Here is a 24340-nt window from a genome sequence, read left to right on the forward strand (position 1 = left end):
AGTTTTAGATGGAGCTGAGGAACAATTCCTGCCCCAGAGGGTGCTCAGGCATTGGAACAGGCTGCCCAGGGCAGGGCTGCAGGCACCGTCCCTGCAAGTGTTCACACACGGTGGAGATGAGGCCTCAGTGCCATGGGTCAGTGGTGGCCTTGGCAGTGCTGGGAAATGGTTGGACTGGATGAGCTTAAAGGGTTTTTCCAACCCGGTTGAGTCAATGATTCTGTAATTCTCTGGTTCTAAGTGTGCGGTGCTGCCCCGAGGAAGGGCCATGAGTGGTGCACAGGGAGCGCCCTGACCCTGCGGGGCACGCAGCAGGCATGGTAACTACTGGCAAATCTAACAAAAGGCCACTCAGGTTTCATCCTTCTGCTCTGAAGCTTCTGTGCTTGCTGGTCTGACCACTTGTTCACAGATCAGCACACAAAGGGCAGGTTTCATCTTCTATGACTTTAAACTCTCTTTATAGCCTAAGGAAGGAGAGAATAAATAGGAAGTTCTCAAATGATGTGATTTCCCTGTGCTATAAATACAGCACAGGGAAACACTCTGGGCTGGCAGAAAAGTAAGCAGTTTGATGTTTGTAACTGTATATAGAATTAAGGAAATGAGATGCTTTTTACAATTTAGATACATGTATCACATCCCTCACTGTACTGCTGGCAAGTGAAGACTTGAAGGATTTATAGCCTGGATGTGTAATGCCGTGGCATCCCATCTTCCCGACTACTGGGCTGTAATCCAAATCCCTGTTTGGTACCTCTGCTCCATGTACAATGTTTTGTGAAAGATGAACAGTTTAAAGGACCTGGACAGCAAACAGGAGATAGAAACATCCTTGTTTTGAGGACTGTTTATAAACTGTGCTTGTATAAAATCCCTGTGTCTGCCTCAGAGGAAACCTGTTCCATGCTGCGTGAGCTAACACCCACACGCTGTCCAGAGGCAAGCAGAGCTGAAGTAGCTAATCAGAGCAACATCTCCATCGTTCTCCTCTGGATGGCAAAAGCAGCTCAAGATGAGAATTCCAGGACAGTGAGGACATGTCACCACAGTATGGGGATGACGACCACCGGGACACATCCCCACATGAGGAGCCAGGCCAAGCCTGCGGAACCAGGCAGCTCCATGAGGGAGCCGACTGCCGCAGGCTGAAGCTGGTGTTACAAGCCAAGTGTTGCTCCTATGTGGTTGTTCCTGTGATTCTCCTTAAGCAACAAAGTTTGCCTACATTGCCTAAACACCTGGGCTTCACAACGGGCTTCTCATCCTGGCTGTCCATCACGTCCATGTGCTGACTCCACACACTACAAGGCAGAAAAAGGACCTTGAAGCCTTTGGACCAAACAGTTCATGAATGCTCCCATTACATGCAGAGCTCTGGATTTGCCTGGTTGCTCTGCCTGCCAATCCCCTCTGTGGCATTCCACAGAGCCCCATACTGCTGGGAAAGAGGCAAAGTCCAATTCGTCGGTTTGGTTCAATCACATTATAGATTTACCTTGTATTCTGTAATAATTATTAGTGCAGGTGCTGAATACTAACCAACAGCTGCCTGAGGTGTTAGTGATTTGGGGCTCAGTTACAGCCTGCCTTTGAACCACTGACATCTGAAAATCAAGTAACAAGAACTAAAACGTTTTGCTTCTGAAAGGAGAAGCTGTATATTAGCATTGCTGTTGTCAAAAGACTTCAAACCTTAGTTATTAACTTAGAGGTGTGGGTCTTAGGCATAGGGAAAAGGTCTGAGCAGCTCCTCTACAGTGTTGTGTCTCAATGCAAGAAATGTTGTGCATACTTTTCCCAGTGATGAAACGTTGCCAATTACTTCTGTGCTGGGAAGGAAAAATAGCTGTGTAGGTATTTGTGGATCGGTGGCCCATGAGTCAGCTCACATGTGGTTTTGGCTTTTATCTTCACAGAGCACCCCATTGCTGCCACTGCTGGGCTAGTGTAGCACAGTTGAGGCTTCACAGGAGCCTTGCAGAAGCTCTGTCTGCTTGCCAGGTGTGTCCGTTGGTTTGGTGTTCTGCAAACAGCCCTGAGCAGTGAAAAACGAACAAAACCATGAATTGTGTGCATCCTGGGGAGAGCTGGCAGGAAGGGTTTAAATGGCTTTTTCCATCGAGTTCATTCTTGCATAGGACAATTCACGTTGTGAAGTGTGTGGTGTGGAGACTCTTTTCCCTGTCACCACAGAGTGCACTTCCGTGTCCTCAGCAGAGAAAATCACAGCCTGATTTGGGTTGGAAGGGACCTTAAAGCTCATCCAGTTCCAATCCTTGGCACGGGCAGGGACACCTTCCACTAGAGCAGGTTGCTCCAAGCCTGTGTGTCCAACCTGGCCTTGAACACTGCCAGGGATGAGGCAGCCACAGCTTCTCTGGGCACCCTGTGCCAGCGCCTCAGCACCCTCACAGGGAAGAGCTTCTGCCTAAGAGCTCATCTCGGTCTCCCCTCTGGCAGGTTAAAGCCATTCCCCTTGTCCTGTCCCTACAGGCCCTTGTCCAAAGCCCCTCTCCAGGTTTCCTGGAACCCCTTTAGGCACTGGAGCTGCTCTAAGGCCTCCCCTTCTCTTGTCCAGGCTGCCCCAGCCCAGCTCTCTCAGCCTGGCTCCAGAGCAGAGCTGCTCCAGCCCTCGCAGCATCTCCGTGGCCTCCTCTGGGCTCGCTCCAGCAGCTCCACGTCCCTCTTGTGCTGTTGCCCCGGAGCTGGATCAGGGCTGCAGGGGGGGTCTCACAGCGTTCACTATAAACCCTGCAAACCCCGGTTACTCGGGTGAGGAGCACTCGCGCTGCACTGGGCGGCTCTGCGCTGCCTAAGGCGAGGGAGCTGGGCAGGAATGGCCCGGCCCTCCGCAGAGCTAGGCGGCCATCAACGCGGTTGGACTACACCTCCCAGCAGCTCCCGCGGCGCTGAGCCGAGGCCGAGGCCGCGGGGCGGGAAGCAGCCGGAGAGCGGGCGGTGGGTCCGGGCGCCTGCGTGGCCCTGCCCGGGCGGCTCGGCTCGGCCTGGCGTGGCATGGTCCGGCCCGGCCCGGCCTGGCCGCGCTGCCGCCGCGACCCGGCGATGCCATGCTGAGACCCGAGATCTCCGCATCCTACCAGGAGGTACGAGGGGCCGGGGCAGGGCTAGCGGCCGGTGACCCGACGGAATGGGCCGGGGCAGCCCCTCTGGGCAGCAGTACCCTACCCAGGGCTTGCCGAGCGCTGTCGCTGTGGGCTCGGGGGGTGAGGGATGTGCTGTCCCCCGGCTGGTGCAGTCCCAGTGACTGCACCGGCACTCGCAGAAAGAGGCGGGTGCTCCGGGCACGCTCGTTGTCATGTTTTAGCCTTCAGCGTGGTTAAAACGACAGGCAGCGGCTCTCTAAGAGCATGAGCTGGGTACAGCGGCCGGTGGGCTCCCTCGATGGGGTTTCCATGGCCAGGAGGGCGTCTGTCGGGCGTGAGAAGCGCTTTGGTACCGGAGCTGTCGCACACGCCACTGAAGCCGCATTATCCTCCTGAGCCCGAGGCAGCCCGTGGTTTGCATATCAATGTACGGGCTCGTTCCTATCGCTCGTGCTAGGGATACGAGCTGTTGGTGCCAAGTTCCATAGCGATAGAGACTTGCAGCAGAGCGCTTTTGTTTGCATCTTGAAGGCGAAACGAGTGCAGATGTTTGCCTTCCTCTGCATGTGATGGGTGGTCTGGGGCTCTGTTTTAATATAGAATCATGGAATCCCAGAATAGTTTGGGTTGAAGTGACCCTAAAGCTCCTCCAGTTCCAACCCCTGCCACGGACAGGGACCCCTTCCACTAGAGCAGGTTGCTCCAAGCCCCTGTGTCCAACCTGGCCTTGAACACTGCCAGGGATGGGGCAGCCGCAGCTTCTCTGGGCACCCTGTGCCAGCGCCTCAGCACCCTCACAGGGAAGAACTTCTGCCTCAGATCTAACCTGAACTTGGCCTGTTTCAGTTTGAACCCATCACCCCTTGTTCTTTTTTTAATTTAGTAGTGTCTGTTTAGTTTCATCTTCCGGTCTTTGTGCGAGGCTAGAAGGCATTGGAAGGTGATGTATCAGTGGAGCAGCAAAAAAACCTGTATGGACAAGTTCTTTTATTTAAGAGTTTTATCCAGAAGGATGGTTTTATCCATGGTTATCAGGATGAAATTAACTCACGTAAGAGCTTGCATGTAGGGAAGGTACTTGAGAGGGTTAATGAAGTCACGGTGATGCCTAAAGTGTGGCTATGCATGCTACACTTCTACCATGTGTATCAGCCAGGACTGACACTGCTCCATATGTTAGGGATTGTCCCAGATGCTATGCCGCGAGTCTAGATGCTGTGTAAGTGCAGTGGCTGTGTTTCCGTCCCTTCTCCAGCATCTGGGCCGGTCTGTGATGCTCCTGTCCCTAGCAGGGATGCTCAAATGTCTGGAATTGCCTTTTCTGATCTTCTCTTTGTTCAGTGCTTTTCTATGTGCAGCCATGAAAAGGAGCTGCCAGGTCACAGGCAGGCTCCTGCTTTTGTTCCAGCTGTAAGTGCTGAGCCCAGAGGAATGCTGAACAAAGGTCTGTTCCATGCCCTTCCTGCTCTTGACATCCTATCATATCTGCATCCTATTGCAAGTTTAACTATCCTGCAAGTTTGTGTTCCTTCTGCACCATGCTTCACCTCTTTGCCAAAAGTAGGATGTGGGAAGAGCTAGCCTGTGAGGGTGAGCACTGCTGGCATATACCAGCTTCACTGATGTTCTTTGCCTTGATGTGGGGATTCTGTCAAGTGTGAAGAACCTGTCATGCTGTGCTTCCTGTCGCTATGAGGTTGTAGCTGAGTGTGCCTGTGAGCTATTAGGTTTGTAGGTCTGTGCTGCTGTGTGCCTTATGGCATCTGTTTGCTTAGAACATGGTAGCTGAGCCAGGAGCAGCACTAGGCTCCTGGTGGCCTCAGCCGGTTTGTGCAACTTCTTGTCAAGTCAGGTGTTCAGTGTTGCAGTGGCATTAGTTGGTTTTAGAGGTCTTACACATCAGCTGAACCTCCTCACTGTGAATCAGGCAATGTTGGCACTCCTGCTTTTGACTAGCTTTCTTCCCCTGGCTTTATGTGCGAAAAGCTTATGAAACCATGTCTGCCCTGTGAAGAGAGATAAGAAACCATAGTTGCATGTTGGTTAGGGTTTTGGTTCGTTTCTAATGAATACTGAAAGGTTAGCTTTTCTGAGTTTTTGTTCTGCGTCTTGAAGAGGATAAGAGATGTGGCACATTGTGGTGTTTGAACAGGTGCTGGGATCTCCTTGTTGTCCTGAGCAGAACTCACTTATCCTCTACATACCCTCAGTTGATGAGGTGCCTGTGCATTGGGAACTGTGACTGAACCAGAGAGGTGGTGGAGTCAGCTGAGAAACAGCAGTGACTTTATAACTGATGTTACAAACCTTTTGGATCAGCTGTGTGTAAGGGATTTGCATGAGTGTAATTTGAACTGCTTTGTTTGGTGATTCAGCCTAACCAGTACAGGAGGTTCAGGAATCATTCTTCTTGTGTCAGAATAGCTTATTTTGGGTCAGGTAAACAAATAGAACTGGTTTGTGTGTTTCTGCAGAAAGGAGCAGGATGTTAATTTTTCCTTACTTTTTTTACTTATCTCCATAAAATATCTCCTACTGGACACTACTGAGTGTCCTGCAAGTGAGATGAGTTTAGCCTATTAGTTACCTGTTTGCTCCATGCTTCACACATGGGAAACCATGCCTTATTTATGTACAAAGCATTTAAAAACAGCTGGGTAACTGCTTTCAACTTGCTTTGGATGGTGGAAATCAACACAGGAATCCAGCAGGAGGTGATGGAGACTTTACATCAGACTGCGAAGACGTAAAAGGAGTGGACTCTTTCCTAATAAGTGCAAATGATGGTTTGTTAATGGAATAATGATGGTTTCAATACTGAATTGAAGTTGGGTGAAATAAAAGCACTTCCTTATGGATACACGTGCGTTACTGTTGAGTAAGTTGGGGGTGTGAGATTTAATAGCAGTCGGTGTGGCTGCTGCATCAACTGTGCCCCCGTTTTCCTTGAAGTGGGAACAAAGCTAATCTTTCTTATCTAGTGATGTAGGTGATGCTGAGTCTAAATCCAAATCTAAACATCTTGGACAGTTACCGTGCAGCACATGATGTGGAAGGTTTGCCTTGCTGTAACTTGTTTGTCAGTCCCTGCCACAAAAGAGATTTGGAAAACATACAGGAGATACTTCATATATATATAAAGTCTAATGCTTCACGATCTCCTGTGGTGCCTCTCTGATGTGACAAGCCGCTGCATTTGACAGCAGCGTCTTGGCAGTTTGGGCCCAGAAATCTGAATAGCAAAACAAGAAAACATCTGGTTTTGGAAGGAGTGTAAGAATAGTTAGTTGCATAACCACTAATATTTAATAATATGTATAGTGAGCTCAACTAAGGACCAGAAATGTAGAGATGTTCGACTGTTGTCTTGTAATGACCCACTACCTGTGTGGCTGAGGCTGCATTTGAGTTGCTTGTCCTAATACCTGTCAAAATGCAACTCGCTCTTTTTGCATCTCTTTCCTAAGATGTGCTAATGCTTTGTGTGCTGGTATGTGCTGTGGTTTGTCTATGCCTAAAACTACATTGTTGAGTGATGAAGTTCCTGCTTATTTCAGAGGACATTGTCCTAATTTGGGGTTTAAAGTGAGCTGAAGCTGCCAGGGAAACAATTGCTTTGATCTTGAAAGAAATGGTGATGTTATTGGTGAAGTGGCAGGGTAGAAGTAGGTTAAATTTAATGTGCCGGTTCTCTTTTTGCAGCAAGTCACTTACGTTTTTAGCTGTAGGTCTATGTAAATGTGGCTCTAGTTCACAAGTGGAGCAGATGTTGGGTGCTCTTGAACTGGGGGCGTGTTCTTGTGTGTTTGGTTAGTTGGAGCCTCTTTTATTTGTACCATAGAAATTCCAGCAATTACGAGTTGAGAGCATGTTTGGAAATTGAACCACTGTTTTAACTACACAGCTGAGTGAAGATGTGGAGCGAGCATCTGAAAACCCAACAGATGAGAGAGAAGGAGAGATGGAAGTGCATGAAGATGCCAGCTCTGTTATTCTACCAGGTGAGATCTACTGAGTCAGAAATTACCCATTTTAAGTGCCTGATAAGCTGCTTCTGTGTATGGATTTGGTTGTGGTTTGTTGTATTTATCTTTTTTATTGCACTTCTGAAAGCAAACAAGCCACTAAAATACTTATTTGGGGGAATAAACTGCTAAATTACTTATTTGTGGAATAAGCCCAGGAGCTTTCCAAAGATTGAGGTGAGAACACTTCTCCATCATGAACTGTGCTCAGTCAAAGAAGACTGAGCATATCTGGTTCTGAGCTAGCTCGGTAGGTCTTCTTCCTTTATGCTGTATCTTTCCTGAGTTGCAGTGGATTGCAAGTAGAGTCTGTGCCAGGTTCACGTGAGCAAGATGTGATATTGAACAGATGTGCTTTTACACAGATTTTAGTTAGACTGTTCAGACCTGCTTTGGAGGGTGAGGACAGTGCTAAGTGGGCTGACTGCAGCTCAGGTGTAGGCATTAAGATAAGGCAAGCTGAGGTGAGTATTGTCTAAATGCTTTACAGCTGCTGGAGACATACTTGTTTCCAAAGTGCAATTTTTTGCATATTAGTGTCCTAATTTCCTTGGCTGTGATCTCTTGGGAATGCATATGTGACTATGGTAAGAGGTTATGTGTTCAGTAGGATTTACTAAAAGGTTGGTGTTTGCTGTGGTAAAGAACGAACACCAAACCATGCTATTACAGTTGAAGGGCAGAATGTGGCAGGGCCTGACTCATTAAATTACACTACACAGAAGAGGCAGCATAAAATATGCCTACTTATCTCCTTTTATATGTTTTAATGCTTACGGTCAAAACATGGTGTGTAAATCAGGAGCACATGAGCATTTTCCTTAAAAGTGTTGGCAAAAGAAACAGTGAATGCAAGGAGGATGGGGAAAGCAGTGTCTGTGTTGAAGTGAAACTAATGTGAAGATCTTCAGAGAATAAGCTTGGAGGGCAAGGAGACTGTGAAACTTCCTGTAGTACACACAGCTTATGGACTAGAGGGTAACAAATATCTAGTGACTTCTGTGGTCATAGCTGTGGGTATAGCACTGCAATATTAAATCTCTCTGTTGATGCATATACTGCATGTGTAAGAGTCACTTCAGACTGGGAGGGGGAAAAAGGAGTTACTTTTTCTAGGAGGAAAGATTGACTATCAACAGACTTTTTTTTTCCCCTTACGAACTTTGAACTTTGCTTCTGAGTTATCCTTCTTGAAAACAACCCTTGTTTCCTGCCTGCCGTGTCCTGAAGCACAGTGCCAAATTCAGCTAGTGAAAAAGAGGCACAAGCTGTGGATGACTATAGCTCATGCTTGAGAAGGAAGCGTCTGTCTCATCATCAAAACCAGTAATAGTTGTAGGGTTTTTTTTTAAATCAAGCCAATTTTGAGGGTTACTTTCCTTGTGTGATTGATCTCTAAATTCATGCTTCACAAACTGAGCCCATGTATCTGTATTTTGAAGCCCTAATCCATATTCTGTTTGGTTCCAGATAGTGAACTGGGCACCACTGCCCCTTCTTTGCGTTTCAGCAAGACCTGCCTAAAGAATGTTTTTTCAGTAATTCTCCTGTTTATTTATCTGCTGCTCATGGCTGTAGCTGTGTTCCTTGTCTATCAAACCATCAGTGACTTCAGGGAGAAGCTCAAGCATCCAGTGATGTCTGTCTCTTACAAGGAAGTGTCCTTGTATGATGCACCTGGTAAGAGTGGTAACAAACTAAATGGGTTAAGTCGATGTTCACATTTATCTTAGATGGCTTTAAATGTTTGGTGTTGATTCTCCAGAGTGGTTCTAATGCTTTGACCCAGGTCTTTCACTTCCCTGTGTTTTTTAATCTCTGTTGTGTTGACTTTGCACTGAAATGTTAATATTGTATGGGAGATTTTGGGAGCTTTCATAGAATCGTAGAATGGCTTGGGTTGGAAAGGACCTTAAGATCATCCAGTTCCAACCCCCTGCCATGGGCAGGGACACCTCACACTAGACCAGGTTGCCCAAGGCTCTTTCTAGTGTGACCTTGAACACTGCCAGGGATAGAGCATTTACTGCTTCTTTGGAGTGGAGTGTTAGGCAACATTTCATAGATAAAAAGTGTTTGCAGACTCTAGAATTTGTCTTCTTTTAGAGAAAGGAGGTAATTCCTTATGGAAATAGTCCCAGACTTGTATTGTTCAAACAGGGTAGCACATAGGACGTGTATCATGACTTGGTGCTGCACTGGACAGTGAGATGCTGTTGACAGTAAAGAAGGTGAATTTCTCAAACCAACCCCAAAACAACCACAGTGCCACTTTCTGCTTCTGTTGTGCATTGTTTACAACTTGGTATTACGTCAGTAGGCAGTGCAAGTGGGATGTGACTGCAGGGAACAATGTTGGCATCAAAATGCAGTGTGGCATCAGAAAACTGGGTTGCAGCTCGCAGGAGGGATTACGCCACAGAAGCATTTGGGAATAATGCTATCTATTGTTATTATCTTTTTAAATTATCCAGTAACCATTCATAAATAGAGCTACTGTGGTAGCTACTGTGGTAGCAAGTGCAGCTCAAACAGTCGTAGGGCAGTTTCCAGCTTAAAAATTACATTCATTTGAAGTGATACCGCATTTTACATGTGTAATTGTGGCTGAAAGGTGTTTCGAGTTGTTGCCATATTCCTGTAGTTGTTTTTCTATATAGTCAGTTAGGCTCAGCTCTGTAAATAGATCCAGCATTCGGACCATGAGGATCTAACTGTAAGAGCAGGGTCGCCACCACTTCCCCTTTGGATTTTTCCTCATATGAGGTTTTCATACAGCAATGGGAAGCAAATGTCACTTAAGGCAATAGAGCAACATGCATATAAATCCAAAAAGTATTGTCAGGGGTCCCTGCCGGACAGGTCACCTCGGTTGGGTGGGTTAATCATCTAATACTTCAAATCACAGGGGTTTTTTGGTAGTTGGTCTAGATTATCTTCAGGCAAGCTTGTTTCCAATAATAAATGTGACATACGTGGTGTAAAAGGAGTTTTGGTTTGGGGCCTTGTGTTTTGCTAGCCTTCTACAGCTGAGGTGACTGAGGTTCTTAAAGTGTGCAGACTTTGGTCTGAAGTAGTAGGTTTATGGTATATATGAATGTTTTTCTTTCTCTCCCCAAACAGGTATTGCCTTTTATCCAGGCAAGGCTCAGCTGCTGAGCTGCAAGCATCATTACTATGATCACATTCCACCTCTGATCAATCCAGGTCAGCCAGGAGACATTGACTGCACCACTCGGAGAATCAACTACACAGATCCTTTTACTAATCAATCTATGGTAATAATAATAATACAATACAACAAAGCTCATTTGGGGGAGGGAGGGTGTTCTGCTCCTAATGATATTTGGAAGTAAAAATACTTACTGAGTGCTGCAAAAAATCCTTGCTTCTATTTCTTTTTTTTCAAGCCATCTGTCCTTTTGTTCTCAGAAATGTAAAAGACCCCAGTCAGTGTGTGTGTTATGGAACATCAGCTGTCAGTGGGGGTGTGCAGCATGAAAGCCTGAATGGGACAAAATAAGTCATTTTTCACAATGAAACTCTCGCTTCATTCCTCTCCTAAATGAACAGCCAAGCATGCTCCTTGATATAGTAAATCTGGCTTTGATTGAAAGCAGGAGCAGTTGTTCTCTTAAAGCGGGAGAGCTTATCTCTTTTTGTATGTTTGCTGGGAATTAGGCACTATTTTTGTCACATTTGGAAGAATTGTAACTGGGCACCAAGCGTTTCATTACACTGAAATGCCGTGAGGCAATAAAATGGGTACACTGAGTGACAGCCTGTCTTAAAGCGCCCTTAAAAATGCAGTCTAGCTTCTGTATAAATAAATGCTGAAAAAAATGAAGTCTTAAATATGCATTTCTAAATGAATTGCTCAGGTTTTTTTGAAGGCAACTAAGTGTGAACAAGCAAATTCTGTAGGTACCCATTTAGTCAGCTATTTCCTCTTCATGTTTTGCCTTTTGTCTAGTCACCGTTTCTTTCTTAAGGGAAGCGGCTCCTTAGTGTATGTGAAAGTAATACTCTAGGTGCAAGTCTAATTTCTGCCACTCACATGCTCTTTTTGCATGTTTTAGCAAATGAAGGACCTGCATTTTGTGCTGTGTGGTACATTCATGTAGGAGCTTGCTCATCCAATAAGCTCTAGTCCTGCAGAGGAATGGAGAGACACTGGAGGCAGAGACCTCTGAACCACATAGAGTCCTGTTCACACTGTCTTAAGTCCTTTTGCAAGCAGCAGCTTGCTGTTTGATATGATGCCTGCACTACATTAAGTTGTATTTTGCCTGCCAGCATTTGTTGTTGTGGTTTTTTTTCCTTTTGGCAGCTTACTTGAGGTGCTGGGGGCTGCGAAACTGTTCCTCCATTTCACATCAGAAGCCTGATGTTCTTCTCAACACTAGACTCCACATTGACTTGTTTCATGTCAAGAGCTGAAAGTCTGTAGACTTTACTGCTCTAAACAGCTTGGATTGTCCTGCAGAATGCAGGTTCCACATGAATTCAAAGGACTCTGATACAAACTAAAGCTGATTTCTTAGGAAAACACTAAATGGTGATGTAAAGGCTTTATCCTTAAACTGAAAGGAGGGATCCAACTGGCATTCTTAAGTGTTGTAGTAGGGGCATACTTAGTAGCAGCCAAGAAAATCTCAATGTGTGTTAGATCTCTATACAGTATTAGTGACAGATGGCAAATTCATGAACAGGACATGAGGATTCCTTTGGTACTCTCACCACCTCTCTGTTTGCTTACAGAAGTATGCTTTGGTTGTTCAAGGCCCTCGTGATGTGAAGAAAAAGGAACTGGTGTTTTTGCAGTTTCATTTAAATGGAACAGACCAGGATTTTAGTGCCATTGACTACCTTCTGTTCTCTTCTTTCGAAGAGTTCATCAACAGGTATGTGAAGGGCTGAGCCTGTTAACTGCATTAAACTAGCTGCAACAAAACTAGTAAAAGCAGGGCCTTTTTAGCTCAAATCAGACAGAGATCAGATCCCTAGATGGATTTGTTGTGACTTCTCTGGAAGCTTGGCTGTATTGTTCTGCGTTACAAGGTTTTTGTAAGATTCTACAGAATGTGATAATTGCATAGGTGTGGTTTCAAATTTGCTTTTTATTGGTTTGGCATTGATGCCATTGGAGTGACAGATCCATCTTCTCATTTTAGCAGGAGTGGAATCATAGAATCATACAGTAGTTTGGGTTGGAAAGCAACTTAAGATCACCCAGTTCCAACCCGCTGCCATGGGCAGGGGCACCACACACTAAACGCTGTCACCCAAGGCTCTCCAAGTCTCACCACTTTCACAGGGGAGAACTTCTGCCTTAGATCTAACCTGAACTTGCCCTGTTTCAGTTTGAAGCCATCACCCCTTGTCCTGTCGCTGCAGTCCCTGATGAAGATTCCCTCTCCAGCATCCTTCTAGCCCCCTTCAGACACTGGAAGTTGCTCTGAGGTCTCCACTCAAATCCCGTCTTGACCTTTCTTGAAAGCCCCACACTTTTTACACGCTTTGTGAGAGTCAGTTTCATACTTGAATTTAAATTAAAGCAAAAATTAAATAGTTAAGGGCTGTTCTCTCTGTAATGCAGATTAAAAGCTAGTCAAGATCTTAGTCACAGTGAGACCTAATAGAAAGCCTTAACTTGGTAGTATTCAGATGGTCAGTGAAAAAGGGACAGGGAATAAAGGCCATAAGCAGAACAGAATCAGGTGAGGAGAGGAAGAGAACTAGCAGATTTTAATGTAAAAAAAGCGTTTTTGGAGTCTTGGACATGATGGTACTGGTGCGTTTCAGATGGAGCAAAGACTGGAAGTGTTCAGTCACAGTAGCTCTGGGTGGCCAGAAACCAATTATATGAATTTGCTTTTTACAAGGCATTCTTATTTCGGTGAAGGAGAGCTCTTAAGTCATTAAATACTTTCTATAACTGTACTAAACCACCTTATATAATGCTAATGTTCCAGGTATTTTAAGCATTGATGTTTTAGGGTGAAAAAATACCAGTTAAGAGTAGTGATGTAAAAGGTGGGTGAAAAAATACCAGTTAAGAGTAGTGATGTAAAAGGTGCGACCTGTTCTTCTTGTGTTGTTTTTTCTCAGGTTTTGTGGCCTGTGCTGCAGTTAGTGGTATGTATGGCTAGATGCACAGCTCTTTCTATACTGCAGGACGCAAGCACTGAGACACAACCCCATGAAACACAGAACAGAAGGCACAGTTGTGTTGCATCTGGTTCTTGGCTCTTTGCAGAATGAGTCAGCTTGCCAAGACCCAGCTTGGTCTGTGCATACAACCAAGTCTTGGAAGCCCTGTTTCTGTGCTCATTGTATCAGTTTGCACCTAAGCCGTTTTAAAGAGCTGCTTCTTCCCAAGTTAAAACATGTACGTTCTATTTAAGCTGGCAGTATTTCTGCAAGCAAGCTGCAAGTCTGCATGCTGCTGTCCCAAACACCTGTGCCACATGTTCTGCACAGACAGGATGGACATGCAAAACAGCAGTAAGCAGTCCAGCAGAGTCCTAGCTTCAAGGCTGTGTTTATGCCAGTGTAGGTGAATTGGTAAGAGCTGCCTGTAAACTGCCTGGGAGAAGGAAATGGTGGTGCCTATTGGAGGATACATCCTTTGTGCCTGTTTGTAGCAAGCGTTAGGAATGTGAGTTGAAACTGGTTTTGAACTGACCCAGATAATGGTAAACTGAGCAAAGGTACGTAGGCCTTTAAACCTAGTGGTAAATGCTCTGTATGTCTAGGTGAAATGCAGTTAAGAGAACCAGTTGTGCACAGGAGGCCAGCAGGGTCTCTTTTATAGCATCCTTCAAATCTTGGTGCAAATTGTGTGGCTTGTCTTGCTCAGTATTGGATATTGCTGAGTGGCATCCCAGGGCAGGAGCTGGACAGGCGCAGGTCAGGTTGAAAGTTTGCCTTTACTCCTGACTCTGAATTGAAACCAGATGCATAAGTGGAATGTACTCATCCTGTCCAGCTTCTAGCAGAAGAGAAAAGTCTAAGATGCATGTAGGAGCTGTTGTGTGTCCTTCCATACTGCCTTGAAAACTTCAGTTACTGGTTACTGTTGACTACTTTTTCCAGAGCAGGTGTCTCACCCCCCGGTTATGTGAGAATATTCTTAGCACTGTGTCCAGCAATTCATGTAAAGTGCTATTAAAGATGCTGAGATACATGCTATAAAACTCCTGCGTTATCATCACGACAGCTTTTTGCCAGGGCTGCAAAGGACTTAGGTTGGGCTGGACAGGCAGACTGCTGTAAAATGTATGTGCAGGGATTCCATCATCTTAAATCACAATACAAACCCCCTTGAAACTGGTGAGAAGAGTCTTGCTGTACCTACACCACAGTGTGTGTAGACAATACTACATGCAGCTTGCTTTGCTTTATATAGCAATAATCACATGAGTGAAGGCTGCTGCAAGCATCAGCCATAAGCAGTAATAAAAACGGCATCTAGAGATTTGTATCTTTGTTTTCTGAAGCACAGCAAGCGATGAGGGCTCAAGTAAGGTCCAGTTGTTTCTGTCAAGGGTTTTATTGTCTTCTGTTAGAATTGGATGGACAGACTACAGTGAATCTGGCACTGCCTGCTAGTTTTGTTCTGGCCTTCACAGAACACCACTGAACTGTGTGCTATTGTTGGCCTGTGAGTTGGAGGGATATAGCCACTGGCTTCTTTCTTCTCCTTTCTGTTTTTAAGCCAGCAGCAGCTCTTGTCTTTACCATATTAATTGGAGGGAAGGAAATAATGAAACCCTAAAAAGTGTAGCTAAAAATACAAGTTCCTTTTCTGAACTGTCATTAGTATAATGCATGGGTTTAAGAGGAAAATTCTCTGAGCGCATTACTGACAAAACTATTGTTAGCACAGCCTGTAAAATAACTTGTGGTCATGTAAAATGGTGAATACCAGTCTGAACAGATCAGAGATTATTTAAGGGTTGAAACAAAGCTCCGTGTTCATGTCTGTGGTCTGGATTGCTGTGTGCAGAGAAATAAGTTACAATATAGAAGGGCCAAAACTTTTGGTCCTGTACCATCAGAACCTACATTAGACCCCATGGCTGGCTGAGGGCTTCTCAGCCTAGGGAAAAGCAAAGGCAATAAACACAAACTGGATTTGACTCGTCTGTGGGTTTAGCTCTTGCTGGTGCTTTGGAATCTGCTGGTGGGGTGTCCTAAGCTGCCTCTGGCTCCCGTGGGTTGGTCCATAGAGATCGGTGTGAGAAAGATGCACTGCAGCGCTACACCCCAGTCCAGAACTGGGATCGTGACTTCCACCTTTGGGACAGATCCCATCTGTCATGGTCTGATGTTACCGGTCCGCAATGGGCAGTGGTTACCAGGGAGCGTAGGCTGAGTGAGGCAGTGGCCTTGTGCATGTCCCTTTCCCTGCTGTGATGTGGGAATTCTGGCATGGTTTTGAGGTGCAGTTAATGCCCCAGGGAAGCCTGGTGCAGGGTATTCCGTTCATGTAAAGGATCATGTAAGAGAGAACTTACTGAATGCAACAAACAAACGTGCAGCCTCTGCAGGTTGTCTTTGGGGCAAAGGAGTAAAAAGAAGCTGCCTGGAGAATTGATCTTCAGGTTAAAGTGCCTATATCATGTTCATTTAATGTGTCTGGGGTTTAAGCTGTGTTATTTGCCCTCTGCTATCACTTATGCAAAGCTTTTGCCTCTCTTTTGACTCTGGCAGTGGTCTGGATTATGGGCACTCGCAAAGAGATCCCATCTGAGATCATTCCTCCACAGCTTCTCCTAAGATATTATTAATCTTTCTTTTTCAAGCCTACAATTACAGTTGAAGGCAAAGTATACTGCTGCTGTCTGCCTACCATTGAAGTTGTGGCTGTAACCTTCAACTCTGTGTTGTAACTTCCTGCCTCAATTTTCCATGTTGGTTTGGAAAGCTTTTCTAGGGTGCCGTATTTAGTCAGGCATTAGGCATATGACTGGCTGGCAGGGTGCTAATTCTGTATGTTCCCCTGAGTGGCAAAGCTTTGCCCTTCCTTCTGTCCCATCAGCTGCTGCTGTACCCATACACGTAGCCCAGGGGGAAGAAATCAGTGTCACATTAGATCTTCCTGTGTCATTGGTTTGCATGGTGAGGAGCAGTGGGCTTTCACTTTAGCTTTGCCCACGTCTTTCTTGTGGTGCCCTGCCATCCTGTTGGGATCACTAAACAAGCACCTAATGTTACAAAGATATAAAGACAGTGCTGACTTGGACAGTCACTCTTGGGATATCATCTGCCTTGATGGGCAAAGCATCTTAGTTTTTCTTTCCAGGAAGTCTTCTCCTTTCTGTTTGTATGCAGAATTTTTACTTCTCCTGTCTTTTTTCTTTTTCCTTAGTTTCTGGGATCAGGGTTCCGTTTGTTCCTGCAAACCAAGATGCCTTGTCTGCAAGGCAGCAATAGTGCACACTGATAAAAAGAATACATGCTGATGGGTATTCTGCTCGGGCTGAATAGTTGAACACGCACACGTTCATAGGAAGGCAAAATCTAGCAAAGCTATTGCTCTGCAGCCAGGCCTTCAAACACACAACTCAGAGATGTAAAAATCCAGTCAGTGCTAGGACAGGACAGATCTGTTCTCTGGGACAAGAGCTTGCTGCTTTAGCTCGGCTTTTCTTCATCTTTCCATCTTTTCCCTGAAAGACCAAAATGCTTTGATTTCCCAGCAGACCCAGTCATGCACCTGGTGAGACCCCACTTGTAGCACTGTGTGCAGTGCTGGTGTCCTCAGCATAAGAAGGACACGGAGCTGTTGGAGCAAGTCCAGAGGAGGCCACGAGGTTGCTCAGGGGCTGCAGCACTTCCCACATGGAGACAGGCTGAGAACGTTGAGGCTGTTCAGCCTGGAGAAGAGAAGCTGCGTGGAGACCTCAGAGCAGCTTCCAGTGTCCAAAGGGGGCTACAAGGATTCTGGAGAGGGACTCTTCATCAGGGGCTGCAGCGACAGGACAAGGGGTGATGGCTTCAAACTGAAACAGGGCAAGTTCAGGTTAGATCTAAGGCAGAAGCTCTTCCCTGTGAGGGTGCTGAGGCGCTGGCACAGGGTGCCCAGAGAAGCTGGGGCTGCCCCATCCCTGGCAGTGCTCAGGGCCAGGTTGGACACAGGGGCTTGGAGCAACCCGCTCGAGTGGAAGGTGTCCCTGCCCATGGGGAGGGGGTTGTAACTGGATGATCTTAAGGTTCTTTCCAGCCCAGACCTGTCTGTGATTCTATGACCTTCTGTCGTAGAAGCAAATTATACTCTTCACCTAGGAAGGTGGATTTACTCTGAGTCAAAGCCCTTTCCCGTGTCTTGAGCACGCTGATATATCTCTGCAGCCTGAAATCCATGTTTAGTAAAGCTCAACTCTGTGCTCTAATGGTTCATGACTCATTGCAGTGGTTTTCCCCTTCATTTCAAATGAAACCTTCTTGGAAAAGCAGCTGCAGGGCCAGTCTTATTTCATAGAGATGATGTGAAAGTGGCTGAAATCCCAGTGCTGAGGAGCTCCAAGTAAACAGCACGGGTCATTCACCGTGTCCTGTGCAGTTTATAGAGAAGGATGGAGACCAGATATGCCTTGGAGCTACCTCCTTGCCACTTGCAGCATGAGGGAAGCCTTAAAATGGCTTATGCTCACTGTATTTAAAAACAAGGCACGAAGCAATCCTGCTGTTCTGGGGCTACTGGGAAAACAGCCATGGTATTGCAAAAATAACACCAAAATAATGGGAATACACCAAATACAAATGTCAAAGTATTTTAAGTATGTCTGCATTGCCACCCATTCATTTGCATCCCAGAAATGGGAGGAAGCAGCCTGCCCTGCCTCTAGGCAATTCCTTCCACCTATTGCATTGGGGTGTGTTGTTCCTGGGGTCTTGGCTCTGCTCTTTGTCCCAGAGAATGAGCAGAATGAACCCCCCTATAAGGCAGAACAACCCCTGGGATGAGGCAGAACCCCATGGTGATGATAGGGCACGAGGTAACTCATGTTCTTCTGCAGTTAAGAACCCAAGTGCAGGTGCTGTCACTGATCACATCAGTGCTCACAGTGGTTTAGATATGCCGAGTTTTAGCAATTGGGTTTTGAACATGCTTTGAAGTGCCTGTAAGTCTGACATTCTCCTGCCTGCAGCAGGACCTCCCATGCTTGGCCAGTGAAGTAATGGTCTTTTTCCTTTAGTCCAGAAAAAGCAGAATTCATGAAGGACTGTGAAAGTTCATATTCCAGCTGGAAGTTTTCCGGAGGCTTTCGAACTTGGGTCAAGATGTCCTTGGTGAAAACAAAAGAAGAAGATGGCAGTGAGACTGTTGAATTCAAACAAGAGGTAAAAAAAACAACCCAGCCAACCACTCGGAAGGAGTGTTTTGGGACATCTTAGTTTGCTATGAACTAGTGACTGCAACGATTTCAATGCTAACTGGCCAACTGAACCAGTTCTTGGGGCAAACAGCAATGTGAGTTGGAGGAAGGGTGGGTTGGCCGGTTAAGTGAAGCATCAGGAGCTTGGGTTTTGTTTCACTGCATCCATTCCACCTTGCAGCAGGGAGCAGGTTTGGCTGTACAGTTACTTGCATTCTTAACACGGAGAGGTTCTGTAAAAGCCTCAATGTCTTGGTGTTTTTGGCTCTTGATGTGGCTTTGTGAAACACCTCAGGAAATAGGTGATGAGCTGTAGAAATACAGGGTAGAGCTGCAGCAAAGGGGTTGGACCAGAAAACAGAAGGTGGTAAAGCTCCTATGTGCTCTAAGAGTTACAGTGGTAAGTTACAGTGCTGAGAAATAGGAAAAGAGTTTGACCAAGAGGTGGAAGAAACATCTGTTCCCAAACTTGGGGAGCCCGCTGTTCCACATAGAGGAAGGCTAAACCAGAAGAGCAGTCTGCTCTTCTCACCTTCTTCCAAGCCTTTTCTGTTGCACAGCACTCATTGCACCGCTGCATCAGGTAACCTGCACCTTTGTTTCCTCTTTTCCCCTCTGCCCAGACCAGCGTGGTGAACTACATTGACCAGGGAACTAAACCCAGAAGCGATCAGCTGTTTTTTGTGGTATTCGAATGGAAAGATCCGTTCATACAGACTGTGCAAGATGTGAGTAACACTCTAAAGTCCCTTCTTGAACCGCTGTCTGAGTGTCCACGCTCATGGTTTATGTGTGCACAGGCCTCTGGGGCCTCCTTCAGAGGAAGAGTGAGAGGTTACTGCTGAAATGTGAATTGAGGCTCTTTCTTATATCCAGTAATGCATGTTCTACAGAAGTCAGGACCATCTGATGCCATTCCTTGGCTTGAGGATACTCAGTGTTCTGTTTGCAGCTGGAGGTACATGTGGCTAAGGAAAAAGCATGTCTGTGTCTTACAGCAAAGGGTAGCTTCAGGTCAAGCCTGAACATTTTTGCTTAAAGAAGTGTGCTTGAATAAACTGATATAATGACTTTGACCAATTGACAAGCAAGAAACCTCGGCTTGCATCAGAACAACAGCAGCAGCCTGGTCTAGCGTGTATTTGTTACTAGAATGTGGTACTGAATGTGGTGTGTGTGCCTGAAGTACGTGAGCTACATCTTGTCCTGGTTTTGAGGGTGAGGTCAGATGCTTTGCCTTCCCCACAGAGAATGGCAAAGTGTGCAGAGGAAACCTGCTCAATACATTGTGTTTTAAATGGCCCCAGGTGTCAACTGTCAACCAGAGTCCATAACTGGATGACCTGGGTGGGAATCTTCAAGAACAGGACAGGTGATTCCCCTGACAAGGAGAGGACAGGTGATTCCCCCCCACTCCCCGCAAACCAACACTGAGGTGGCAGTGAGATGGCATCTTTATGGTGCAGTGAAATCCCTGACAGGGCAGGTAGGAGTGAAAGAATAGTGGTGGTGATGTGTTTGGCTTTCGGCAGAAGTCGTGTTCTGGTCAAGCCATCCATCCATCCATCCATCCATCCATCCATCCATCCATCCATCCATCCATCCATCCATCCATCCATCCATCCATCCATCCATCCATCCATCCATCCATCCATCCATCCATCCATCCATCCATCCATCCATCCATCCATCCATCCATCCATCCATCCATCCATCCATCCATCCATCCATCCATCCATCCATCCATCCATCCATCCATCCATCCATCCATCCATCCATCCATCCATCCATCCATCCATCCATCCATCCATCCATCCATCCATCCATCCATCCATCCATCCATCCATCCATCCATCCATCCATCCATCCATCCATCCATCCATCCATCCATCCATCCATCCATCCATCCATCCATCCATCCATCCATCCATCCATCCATCCATCCATCCATCCATCCATCCATCCATCCATCCATCCATCCATCCATCCATCCATCCATCCATCCATCCATCCATCCATCCATCCATCCATCCATCCATCCATCCATCCATCCATCCATCCATCCATCCATCCATCCATCCATCCATCCATCCATCCATCCATCCATCCATCCATCCATCCATCCATCCATCCATCCATCCATCCATCCATCCATCCATCCATCCATCCATCCATCCATCCATCCATCCATCCATCCATCCATCCATCCATCCATCCATCCATCCATCCATCCATCCATCCATCCATCCATCCATCCATCCATCCATCCATCCATCCATCCATCCATCCATCCATCCATCCATCCATCCATCCATCCATCCATCCATCCATCCATCCATCCATCCATCCATCCATCCATCCATCCATCCATCCATCCATCCATCCATCCATCCATCCATCCATCCATCCATCCATCCATCCATCCATCCATCCATCCATCCATCCATCCATCCATCCATCCATCCATCCATCCATCCATCCATCCATCCATCCATCCATCCATCCATCCATCCATCCATCCATCCATCCATCCATCCATCCATCCATCCATCCATCCATCCATCCATCCATCCATCCATCCATCCATCCATCCATCCATCCATCCATCCATCCATCCATCCATCCATCCATCCATCCATCCATCCATCCATCCATCCATCCATCCATCCATCCATCCATCCATCCATCCATCCATCCATCCATCCATCCATCCATCCATCCATCCATCCATCCATCCATCCATCCATCCATCCATCCATCCATCCATCCATCCATCCATCCATCCATCCATCCATCCATCCATCCATCCATCCATCCATCCATCCATCCATCCATCCATCCATCCATCCATCCATCCATCCATCCATCCATCCATCCATCCATCCATCCATCCATCCATCCATCCATCCATCCATCCATCCATCCATCCATCCATCCATCCATCCATCCATCCATCCATCCATCCATCCATCCATCCATCCATCCATCCATCCATCCATCCATCCATCCATCCATCCATCCATCCATCCATCCATCCATCCATCCATCCATCCATCCATCCATCCATCCATCCATCCATCCATCCATCCATCCATCCATCCATCCATCCATCCATCCATCCATCCATCCATCCATCCATCCATCCATCCATCCATCCATCCATCCATCCATCCATCCATCCATCCATCCATCCATCCATCCATCCATCCATCCATCCATCCATCCATCCATCCATCCATCCATCCATCCATCCATCCATCCATCCATCCATCCATCCATCCATCCATCCATCCATCCATCCATCCATCCATCCATCCATCCATCCATCCATCCATCCATCCATCCATCCATCCATCCATCCATCCATCCATCCATCCATCCATCCATCCATCCATCCATCCATCCATCCATCCATCCATCCATCCATCCATCCATCCATCCATCCATCCATCCATCCATCCATCCATCCATCCATCCATCCATCCATCCATCCATCCATCCATCCATCCATCCATCCATCCATCCATCCATCCATCCATCCATCCATCCATCCATCCATCCATCCATCCATCCATCCATCCATCCATCCATCCATCCATCCATCCATCCATCCATCCATCCATCCATCCATCCATCCATCCATCCATCCATCCATCCATCCATCCATCCATCCATCCATCCATCCATCCATCCATCCATCCATCCATCCATCCATCCATCCATCCATCCATCCATCCATCCATCCATCCATCCATCCATCCATCCATCCATCCATCCATCCATCCATCCATCCATCCATCCATCCATCCATCCATCCATCCATCCATCCATCCATCCATCCATCCATCCATCCATCCATCCATCCATCCATCCATCCATCCATCCATCCATCCATCCATCCATCCATCCATCCATCCATCCATCCATCCATCCATCCATCCATCCATCCATCCATCCATCCATCCATCCATCCATCCATCCATCCATCCAATCCCCCTTTTGTGACTCAGTTACAGTCAGTCCATCCATCCATCCTTCACCTCACATCCCTTCACCTCTTTCTTTTTGACTCAGTTACAGTCAGTCTTTCAGTGACTTCATCAGGACACTGCCTGCAATCCTTGACACTCTACAGTGCCCTCCATCCCTGCCTCCAAACACTGATTCATCTCTTCCAGATTGTCACAGCAAACCCATGGAACATGATTGCTCTCCTCTGCGGCATCTTCCTCGCTCTGTTCAAGGCTGCAGACTTTGCAAAGTTAAGTGTCAAGTGGATGATCAAAATCCGCAAGAGACATCTGAAGAGGAGCCATCAAGCGAGGAACCACATAAACTGAGCCTCACAGCAGAGGGGATAGACAATAACTGGAATAAGCTTCCGTCAGCACTGACAGGCACAGAACAGGGATGTATGTTTGCTTCCAGACAAGCCACAGCTGGACAAGCAGCCTTGGACTTCAGAAAGGAGCTTCACTCTCAGACAGGTCTAACCAACTCACGCTTTTCTTGTCCTTTAACAAGTGTACCTCACGCTACGGGGGACCTGGGGGACAGGAGAGAATTCAGCCATGGGGAGAACATCAACTCTCCAGTGGCTGAGGTTTCAGAAGAGGGGTAGTGTTTGAATGCTGCTCAGCACCGGGGAGCATTCAGGTGCTGCAGGAGCTGGGTTCCACAGGTGCTCCCCTCAGTTACTGCTGGGACCAGGAGCAGCGGAAGGTAAAGCACTCAACAGGAGTCTGTCCTCCCCTCCCCAAAGTGTGCATTGTAACAAAATACACTGGAATTCTATGACACGGTGGTTTGGATTTTGAGTGACTTTAATATTAAACCATACTTCCAACACATTGCTGTGTACGTTCTTTGGAAGCACCCGCTCTCACTTTCAGCTTCACCGCTGGATCAGGCAGGAGCAATCCTGCACAAGGATGAGGTGAGGAACAAAAACCTGTTCCTCATGGGTCCAGCTTGAAGGAAACTCGAGCACCTCCATACTTGGGCATCTGGGCAGTGGTGGATTTGCTCTTCCCTCTTAACCCCAGTCTTTGTTGAGGAAGTGAAGAAGTCTTTCAGGAGCCTGGCACTTGCCTGTGCTCCAGCACTACCCAGGCAGCGTGTGCTCACCCACCGCGCTAGCGGGGGGGCTGCTGCTTCCTTACAAGTCCCTCATTAGTCTGGATGCCCAGCTCAGACGTGTGGAGGCTGCAGGGCAGCAGTGCCCCACGGTATGTTTGCCCCAAAGGCTTTGATGCAAGAAAAGGAGCACACCAGGTCACAGTCTGCTGCTTCCATCCGCTGCTAACAGAGGAATTAATGTAGAAGTAAGCATACCAGAAGCATCCCCCTTTTTCCTTTTCGACTTCTATGGAAGAAGTTCTTCCCTGTGAGGGTGCTGAGGCGCTGGCACAGGGTGCCCAGAGAGGCTGTGGCTGCCCCATCCCTGGCAGTGTTCAGGGCCAGGTTGAATGGGCCAGGATGGAAAGAAGGGGCCCAGCCAATGGCAAGGGGCTGGATGAGCCTTAAGACCCCTTCCAACCCTAAACCACTCTGGGATGCTATGATTCCATAAAATCTACTACTTTCAGGTGATTTCCAGAGCAAATCATGGCAGTGCCCTGACAAAACACAGGAGCAACAACTCACTGTAGTAGAACAAAGCCACCCTACTCACCAAACCTGAAACCCAGCAGCCTTCACCTCCCTCCAACACTCCTGCCACACATCCTTCAGAGACTTGGGTAGTTAAAAGGTGCTTTGTAAAAGCCCTTCTAATTCTCCTGGTCTTTATGAACACAAAGATATGATGTACAGCACTAAA

General features: G+C 46.9%; 1 protein-coding gene across 4 annotated transcripts in view; it reads left to right on the plus strand.

The window, feature by feature from the left end:
* Nucleotides 1-22859, plus strand: part of PACC1 (proton activated chloride channel 1) — a 179242-nt gene extending 156383 nt beyond the window's left edge. Inside the window, exons 2-9 of one of the 4 annotated variants that reach the window (XM_061475458.1) lie at nt 3068-3107; nt 7012-7108; nt 8603-8812; nt 10256-10410; nt 11894-12036; nt 18340-18484; nt 19143-19247; nt 22698-22859. In XM_061475458.1, coding sequence (XP_061331442.1) covers nt 3072-3107; nt 7012-7108; nt 8603-8812; nt 10256-10410; nt 11894-12036; nt 18340-18484; nt 19143-19247; nt 22698-22859 — 1053 coding nt within the window. In that variant the 5' untranslated portion in view covers nt 3068-3071. Of the gene's footprint in view, nt 1-3023; nt 3108-6948; nt 7109-8602; nt 8813-10255; nt 10411-11893; nt 12037-18339; nt 18485-19142; nt 19248-22697 lie in introns of those variants that run through there. The other 3 variants (XM_061475459.1, XM_061475457.1, XM_061475460.1) reach the window with 3 other exon arrangements.
* The last annotated feature ends 1481 nt before the right edge of the window (nt 22860-24340 follow it).

This window comes from Pezoporus flaviventris, unplaced genomic scaffold (assembly GCF_033815535.1).
Source record: "Pezoporus flaviventris isolate CSIRO_AGI_PZ_B2104156 unplaced genomic scaffold, CSIRO_AGI_Pfla_v1 ptg000083l, whole genome shotgun sequence".
In the NCBI taxonomy this organism is placed as follows: Eukaryota; Metazoa; Chordata; class Aves; order Psittaciformes; family Psittacidae; genus Pezoporus; species Pezoporus flaviventris.